The 8,624-nt window shown below is 40.3% G+C and overlaps 1 protein-coding gene and 1 non-coding gene across 2 annotated transcripts; both read left to right on the top strand.

Annotated features, from left to right (window-relative positions):
- The first annotated feature begins 541 nt into the window (after nucleotides 1-541).
- LOC145876207 (NLR family CARD domain-containing protein 3-like) lies at nucleotides 542-5,291 on the top strand. Its single transcript, XM_082971995.1, has 6 exons — nucleotides 542-805; nucleotides 1,510-1,626; nucleotides 1,863-1,947; nucleotides 2,077-2,305; nucleotides 2,692-4,447; nucleotides 4,753-5,291. The coding sequence occupies exons 1-6, from the start codon at nucleotides 588-590 to the stop codon at nucleotides 4,940-4,942; spliced, it is 2,595 nt and encodes an 864-aa protein (XP_082828121.1). The 5' UTR covers nucleotides 542-587; the 3' UTR covers nucleotides 4,943-5,291.
- Nucleotides 5,292-8,098: 2,807 nt separating this feature from the next.
- On the top strand, nucleotides 8,099-8,190 carry trnae-uuc (transfer RNA glutamic acid (anticodon UUC)). The gene is given in 2 exon segments: nucleotides 8,099-8,138; nucleotides 8,155-8,190. It is a non-coding gene; the product is annotated as a tRNA-Glu (tRNA).
- Nucleotides 8,191-8,624: the final 434 nt, after the last annotated feature.

Raw genomic sequence — 8,624 nt, 5'->3', positions numbered from 1 at the left:
GTGTTAACCACAACCAACATGCTGGATCTCTGTTTAGTTGTCACTGTGTTAACCACAACCAACATGCTGGATCTCTGTTTAGTTGTCACTGTGTTAACCACAACCAACATGCTGGATCTCTGTTTAGTTGTCACTGTGTTAACCACAACCAACATGCTGGATCTCTGTTTAGTTGTCACTGTGTTAACCACAACCAACATGCTGGATCTCTGTTTAGTTGTCACTGTGTTAACCACAACCAACATGCTGGATCTCTGTTTAGTTGTCACTGTGTTAACCACAATCAACATGCTGGATCTCTGTTTAGTTGTTACTGTGTTAACCACAACCAACATGTTGGATCTCTGTTTAGTTGTCACTGTGTTAACCAACATGCTGGATCTCTGTTTAGTTGTCACTGTGTTAACCACAACCAACATGCTGGATCTCTGTTTAGTTGTCACTGTGTTGACCACAACCAACATGTTGGATCTCTGTTTAGTTGTCACTGTGTTAACCACAACCAACATGCTGGATCTCTGTTTAGCTGTCACTGTGTTAACCACAATCAACATGTTGGATCTCTGTTTAGGGGTCAGTTCTCTAAAATGAGTCTCTCTGGGGAGAGAGAGGAGGGGGGCCCTGCCTCTAAAATGAGTCTCTCTGGCGAGAGGAAGGAGGGGGGCCCTGCCTCTAAAATGAGTCTCTCTGGGGAGAGAGAGGAGGGGGGCCCTGCCTCTAAAATGAGTCTCTCTGGCGAGAGAGAGAAGGGGGGCCCTGCCTCCAAAATGCATCTCTCTGGCGGACATAACACCAAAGCTAAGAGGTAAGATGACAATTTTATGAATAATTAACTAAGTTTATTTCCTAAATAAATAGCTATCTTAAGGTGAATGCACTTACTGTAAATCTCTCTGGATAAGAGCATCTGCTAAATCAGGGGTTCTCAATCCGGGGTCTGCGGAGGTACTGCAGGGGTTCTGCAGGAAGCGTGGGGAGTGGTGGTGTATCCAGGGAGAAAACTAATCTAATATTCTGAAATGTCATTGTGGTCTTATGTTCCCATCTATTGGAATTATTTAGCAACTGCAGTAGTGCTGAAAAAATGTGTTATTCCTTACTAAAGTAGTAATTACTGAGAATTACTAGTTAATTTTATCACTTACAATCATAAAATAACAACTTATACCATAACAAACAATTAAACTGACATAAACCAAAATCACTATATATGTAGTTATTTAGTTAATTACCAAATTGAGCCGGTCGGTCACATTTGAGAGTGAGGGAGATATATAGCATTTTGCATAAAAAAACATGATTTTTGTCTCTCTGAAATGAAACCATCAAGTGATAGATTTGAAACAAATCCTTGTCTGTGAGAGATGTAATAATTAATACATAATTTCTTTAAACAATAAAAGCTCATTTCTGTAAAGTGATATGTTGCGTTTTGGAACTCTTCTTATGTTTCCCCATCTGAGATCAGAGTAGATGAGAGATGTAATGTTTGTCTCTGTTGTGTTGAAGACCAATCAAGCAGGAGAGACCAGCCTCCCCTGTACCCAGCTGTGTGTCCATGAAGAGTGACCAGTCTATGGATCGTCCTATAAAGTTTAGAGAGGGAGACTTGTCTACTGAACAAAGGTAAGAAGAACTCATGGGTCATGGTCAGTGAGTTAAACAACACTGTCTCTAGTCATTTCTCCTCTCCCATTTTCACATTTCTTTTGGTTGTTTTCATAATCCATAGGCTAATCCTTTAGTCCATTTTCATAGTCCTAAAACAGTGTGTGTGTGTGTGTGTGTGTGTGTGTGTGTGTGTGTGTGTGTGTGTGTGTGTGTGTGTGTGTGTGTACTGTAATCTCATGTTTCGTCCACAGAAACCAACAGGAGAGATCAGAGTCAGAGATTCTCAGTGGTCAGTCTTCCCAGAGTCATCAAACAGACATGGACTCCATATTCAGTGTATGTGGTCCTGTTATGTACATTTGTTTTTGTTTACCTCAAGTAAAGTTGATCTGTCAATCATTCATTAATGTGTTAATGAGAAAGCATGTCTTCTCTTGCTTAACTTATTTACATGATTTATTTCAGATGCTTGAAGAGAAAATTATGACATTTGTGAAGAACGAGCTGAAGATGTTCAAGAGGATTCTTAGTCCAGAACTCCCAGAAGGCTTTGAGAGTCAGAAGCAGGATGAGGAAGTGGTGGATGCTGAAGATGAGAAGCAGGAGAGCAGTGCCAGAGAGGGGGCTCTGAAGATCACACTGCACGTCCTGAGGAAAATGAACCAGAAGGAGCTTGCTGAGACACTGGAGAAATGTAAGATCTGTCTGCCACATGTTGAATGCTGTTTTATAACATTTAAAAGCTGTAGCTAAAGTACAGCTAAAGTAGCTGTGTAACTCAATGATATTGTAGCAACCTTAACACAACACCTTGTGACCTCATCAAGTAGCAGAAGGGATGTGATGTGGTGATTAATTTAGAGAGAGAGACAGAGAGAGACAACATTAATAATACCATCAATAATACCAATAATAATATAATCAGTCACACCAGTCTGTAATGCATTAAGAAAACATTGATACATTTATACAGTCACTTAAGAGAATAAATTATTATTTTAAAACTTTAACAGTCCTTCAATACTGTAGACATTAAAACAGACGTAATATTAATATCCTCTGTGTTATTTCTTCATTCAGATGAGCTTGCTGTGATTTGCCAACGTGAACTCAAATCTAATCTAAAGAAGAAGTTTCAATGTGTATTTGAGGGGATCGCTAAACAAGGAAACCCAACACTTCTCAATAAGATCTACACAGAGGTCTACATCACAGAGGGTGGAACAGGACAGGTCAATAATGAACATGAGCTGAGACAGATTGAGACAACAACCAGGAAACAAGCAAGACCAGAGACTGCAGTCAAATGTAACGACATCTTCAAACCCTTAACTGGACAAGACAAACTTATCAGAACTGTGCTGACAAAGGGAGTCGCTGGCATTGGAAAAACAGTCTCTGTGCAGAAGTTCATTCTGGACTGGGCTGAAGGAAAAGCCAATCAGGATGTTCAATTTGTGTTTTCATTCCCTTTTCGGGAGCTGAATTTGATGAAAGGGGAAAAACACACTTTGATTGAACTTCTCTATCACTTCTCAATGGAAACCAAACAATCAAGAATCTCAAACTTCGACAAGTACAAAGTTCTGTTCATCTTTGATGGTCTGGATGAGTGTCGACTGCCCCTGGACTTCCAGAAGAACAAGATCTGTTGGGACGTCACAGAGTCAACCTCAGTGGATGTTCTGCTGACAAATCTCATCAAGGGAAATCTGCTTCCCTCTGCTCTCCTCTGGATAACTACCCGACCTGCAGCAGCCAATAGGATCCCTTCAGAGTGTGTTGACCAGGTGACAGAGGTACGAGGGTTCAATGACCCACAGAAGGAGGAGTACTTCAGAAAGAGATTCAGTGATGAGGACCTGGCCAGCAGAATCATCTCACACATAAAGACTTCAAGGAGCCTCCACATCATGTGCCACATTCCAGTCTTCTGTTGGATTTCTGCAACAGTCCTCGAACACATGCTGAAACATAAGAGAGAAGAGATGCCCAAGACTCTGACTGAGATGTACACACACCTTGTGGTGTTTCATACCAAACAGAAGAATGAAAAGTATCTTGGGAAAGAAGAGACAGGTCCACACTGGAATAAAGAGAGCATTCTGTCACTGGGAAAACTGTCTTTTCAGCAGCTTCTGAATGGCAATCTGATTTTCTATGAAGAAGACCTGAAAGAGGCTGGCATTGATGTCAATGAAGCCTCAGTGTACTCAGGATTGTGCACACAGCTCTTTAAAGAGGAATGTGTGCTGTACCAGGACAAGGTGTTCTGCTTTGTACATCTGAGCATTCAAGAGTTTCTGGCTGCTGTGTATGTGTTCCTCTCATTCATCAACAACAATGAGAATCTAATGTCCGAACCGCAAGTTACTGAACTTACTCTCTACAAGAGTGCTGTGGATTTAGCCTTACAAAGTGAGACAGGAAACCTGGACCTTTTCCTCCGCTTCCTTCTGGGCCTCTCACTGGAGTCCAATCAGAAGCACTTACGAGGTCTACTGACAAAGACAAGAAGCAGCTCACAGAGCCATGAAGAGACAGTCAAGTACATCAAGGAGAAGATCAGGGAGAATCCCTCTCCAGAGAGGAGCATCAATCTGTTCCACTGTCTGAATGAACTGAATGACCATTCTCTAGTGCAGGAGATCCAAAGCTTCCTGAGCTCAGGAAGTCTCTCAGAACCCAACCTGTCACCTGCACAGTGGTCAGCTCTGGTCTTTGTGTTGCTGACTTCAGAAAAGGAGCTGGATGTGTTTGACCTGAAGAAATACTCCAGATCAGAGGAAGGTCTTCTGAGGCTGCTGCCAGTGTTCAAAGCCTCCAGAGCTGCTCTGTGAGTAAATAAAATGACATATAAGAACTAATCATCAGGAAGAAATATTAAGTTTATAGAAAAATATGTATTATTATTAGTATTAAATATTTATTATAATATGTATATAATATTATATTGATAAACATATTGAAGAAATGCATTGATTTTCACACTAGTATAACATTATGAACATACAATTCTAGGAGACGGAAGATGAATCTAAATGTTGTTTGAGAGAATAAACCAAATGCATCTGCCATTGTCCTTCTACACTACTCGTTAAATCAACAGTGTGTTTGTGAAGTTTGTCATCTCTTTGTCAGCTTGTCAGGCTGTGGAGTCACAGAGGAAGGCTGTGCTTCTCTGGTCTCAGCTCTGAGGTCAAACCCCTCACACCTGAGAGAGCTGGATCTGAGTAACAATGACCTGAAGGATTCAGGAGTGAAGCTGCTCTCTGCTGGACTGGGGAATCCCCACTGTAAACTGGAGACTCTGAGGTCAGTATTCCAGTAGTTGGTCAACAAGTGATAACTGTTCACCAGATCCACATGTGTTTACCAGGCACACATAGTCCACACCATATGTGTTTGGACAGTGAAGTTTACAGTTTTTGCTCCAGCATTTTGGATTTGAGATAGAATGTTTCATATTAGGTGACAGTACAGAATGTCTCCTTTATTTGAGGTTAATGGTGAGAGGTTAGCATGTTTTGTTGTAGCATCTGTTATTGGTAATGGTGAGAAGTTAGTATGTTTTGTTGTAGCCTCTGTTATTGGTAATGGTGAGAGGTTAGCTTGTTTTGTTTGTAGCCTCTGTTATTGGTAATGGTGAGAGGTTAGCGTGTTTTGTTGTAGCCTCTGTTATTGGTAATGGTGAGAGGTTAGTATATTTTGTTGTAGCCTCTGTTATTGGTAATGGTGAGAGGTTAGCATGTTTTGTTGTAGCCTCTGTTATTGGTAATGGTGAGAGGTTAGCATGTTTTTTGTAGCCTCTGTTATTGGTAATGGTGAGAGGTTAGCATGTTTTGTTGTAGCCTCTGTTATTGTTAATGGTGAGAGGTTAGCTTGTTTTGTTGTATCCTCTGTTATTGGTAATGGTGAGAGGTTAGCATGTTTTGTTGTAGCCTCTGTTATTGGTAATTGTGAGAGGTTAGCATGTTTTGTTGTAGCCTCTGTTATTGGTAATGGTGAGAGGTTACCATGTTTTGTTGTATCCTCTGTTATTGGTAATGGTGAGAGGTTAGCATGTTTTGTTGTAGCCTCTGTTATTGGTAATGGTGAGAGGTTAGCATGTTTTGTTGTAGTCTCTGTTATTGGTAATGGTGAGAGGTTAGCATGTTTTGTTGTAGCCTCTGTTATTGGTAATGGTGAGAGGTTAGCATGTTTTGTTGTATCCTCTGTTATTGGTAATGGTGAGAGGTTAGCATGTTTTGTTGTAGCCTCTGTTATTGGTAATGGTGAGAGGTTAGCATGTTTTGTTGTAGCCTCATTATTGGTAATGGTGAGAGGTTAGCATGTTTTGTTGTAGCCTCTGTTATTGGTAATGGTGAGAGGTTAGCATGTTTTCTTGTAGCCTCTGTAACTTTCTCACTCATTATTATTCATGATCTTTCTCAATCTTTGCAGTCAAAGAATATGTGACCAAATACTAAACTTTTGACTAATTTAATACACTTTAAGTGACTTTGTCAGAATACTTATGACTTCTTCAAATAGGGCGACTACATACATAAAGTGCTTTTATTTTTCTAAGTGGTGAAACAAATATGTATTAAAATATCCTCAAATAAAAGGTGACATTATATACTGTCACCTCATATGAAACATTTGATCTGAAATCCAAAATGTTGGAGTTTAGAGCCACATTTAAAATGTTATCTTCACTGTCAAAATAGATATGGTGTGGACTGTATACTCAATACAATCTAAATCTGATACCTCACTGTCTGTCTTTTGACTGATACTGCTTTTAAACTGGTCTAGTCAGTCTACTCAAATATTTGTACTATACATTTTTCTTTCCACAAGTAATATTATGATCGTTTATAATAATGATACCTTCATTTTTTTATGAATAGATATGGCAGGTTTCAGGACACTGATGTATCTGAATATGTTGAAAAATATACTGCCACTATTTTCACCACCAAAGAATAGCAGTGTGATTTTAATATGATTTGACTCTTTGCAGGCTGTCTGGCTGTGGAGTCACAGAGGAAGGCTGTGCTTCTCTGGTCTCAGCTCTGGAGTCAAACCCCTCACACCTGAGAGAGCTGGACCTGAGTAACAATGACCTGAAGGATTCAGGAGTGAAGCGGCTCTCTGCTGGACTGGGGAATCCCCACTGTAAACTGGAGACTCTGAGGTCAGTATTCCTGTAGTTGGTCAACAAGTGATAACTGTTCACCAGATCCACATGTGTTTACCAGTCACACATAGTCCACACCATATGTGTTTGGACAGTGAAGCCTACAGTTTTACATGTGGTGCTATGCTCCAGCATTTTGCATTTTAGATAGAACGTTTCAAAAATCGGTGGATGTCGAAATACCCGTGCACTTTGTTTTCCCGGAGCTAGGATTTTGGAGTTTTCAGAAGTCATGCCCACCATCAAGAAACAGATTCCTGCTCTGAAAACAGTGGTGTTGCATATTGGGTCTAATGACATCATGTGCAATCAGTAAAGCTAAGAGACCATTTCTTACAACTCTTGGAGAATGCTCAGAAATTAGCAGAACATATAATTGTCTCGGGCCCAATTCCATCTCCGTTGTGGGACTGAGTGTTTTAGCCGTCTTTGGTCTCTTCACCAGTGATTAATGCATCTGACCGAGGACTCGGGTATGTCCTTCGTCGACTATTTTGACTCCTTCTGGAATAGGCCTAACTACTTTGTGGAAGATGGAATTCACCTGGGTGAGAATGGCTCCCGGGTGTTGTCATCAAACATTGGAAAGGTTCTTGGTCAACTAAATTGATGTGAGGAAAATATTAGCATTACATGGAAGTACGTTTTTACAATCTCCTCTTTGGTCACTGTGAGAGTTCCACATGTTGTACCTGAAAGTGGTGACATGCCAAATGGTGCTGTCGTAGCGTTGACTATCATTAAATGGTGCTGTCGTAGTGTTGACTATCATTAATTGGTGCTGTCGTAGTGTTGACTATCATTAAATGGTGCTGTCGTAGTGTTGACTATCATTAAATGGTGCTGTCGTAGTGTTGACTATCATTAAATGGTGCTGTCGTAGTGTTGACTATCATTAAATGGTGCTGTCGTAGTGTTGACTATCATTAAATGGTGCTGTCGTAGCGTTGACTATCATTGGGCCGATGCTCACCGAACCTGCACCTCCTATACAATATTTTCTCTTTAAAGGGGCAGTTTAAATGTGAGTTTCCTGTTTTTTAAATGATATTTACATACTACGAGGTCGAAATAACACCCTGACATTGTGAAAATGATTGAATAATGATAATGCCCTTTCTGTGTAAAAAAAAATATATATAAAAAAAAATACCTGGAATTTAAGGCTGTTCAGGTGGTATGGAACTTTTGGCCCACATCATGACATCACAATGTGATCTGTTTATAATAGAGCTCATCAGATAGTCGTGAAACCCGGAAATTAGTTACCTCTGGTTTGTTCAGCCATCCCTATGGGAAATAGCCTTCCCTGTAGCTCAGTTGGTAGAGCATGGTGTTTTCAACGCCTGGTGTTTGCAACGCCAGGGTTGTGGGTTCGATTCCCATGGGGGGCCAGAAAAGAAATGTATGAAATTAATGAAATGAAATGTATGCATTCACTACTGTAAGTTGCTCTGGATAAGAGTGTCTGCTAAATGACTAAAATGTGCTGTTGTAGTGTTGTCTATCATTAAATGGTGCTGTCGTAGCGTTGTCTATCATTAATTGGTGCTGTTGTAGTGTTGACTATCATTAAATGGTGCTGTCGTAGCATTGACTATCATTAAATGGTGCTGTCGTAGCGTTGTCTATCATTAATTGGTGCTGTTGTAGTGTTGACTATCATTAAATGGTGCTGTTGTAGCATTGACTATCATTAAATGGTGCTGTCGTAGCATTGACTATCATTAAATGGTGCTGTCGTAGCGTTGACTATCATTAATTGGTGCTGTCGTAGCGTTGACTATCATTAAATGGTGCTGTCGTAGCATTGTCTATCATTAAATGG

This window comes from Salmo salar, unplaced genomic scaffold (assembly GCF_965601325.2).
Source record: "Salmo salar unplaced genomic scaffold, fSalSal1 ptg000519l, whole genome shotgun sequence".
NCBI lineage: Eukaryota > Metazoa > Chordata > Actinopteri > Salmoniformes > Salmonidae > Salmo > Salmo salar.
Note: the sequence above shows the minus strand (reverse complement) of the source record. Positions and strands in the feature narration are given on the sequence as shown.

Bases quoted from the DNA above. Each gene is read 5' to 3' on its own strand.
- LOC145876207 (XM_082971995.1), top strand. From the start codon at position 588: ATGAGTCTCTCTGGGGAGAGAGAGGAGGGGGGCCCTGCCTCTAAAATG. The intron at 2,306-2,691 runs GTAAGATCTGTC...TTCTTCATTCAG, and splicing joins TGCTGAGACACTGGAGAAAT to ATGAGCTTGCTGTGATTTGC. The intron at 4,448-4,752 runs GTGAGTAAATAA...TCTCTTTGTCAG, and splicing joins AAAGCCTCCAGAGCTGCTCT to CTTGTCAGGCTGTGGAGTCA.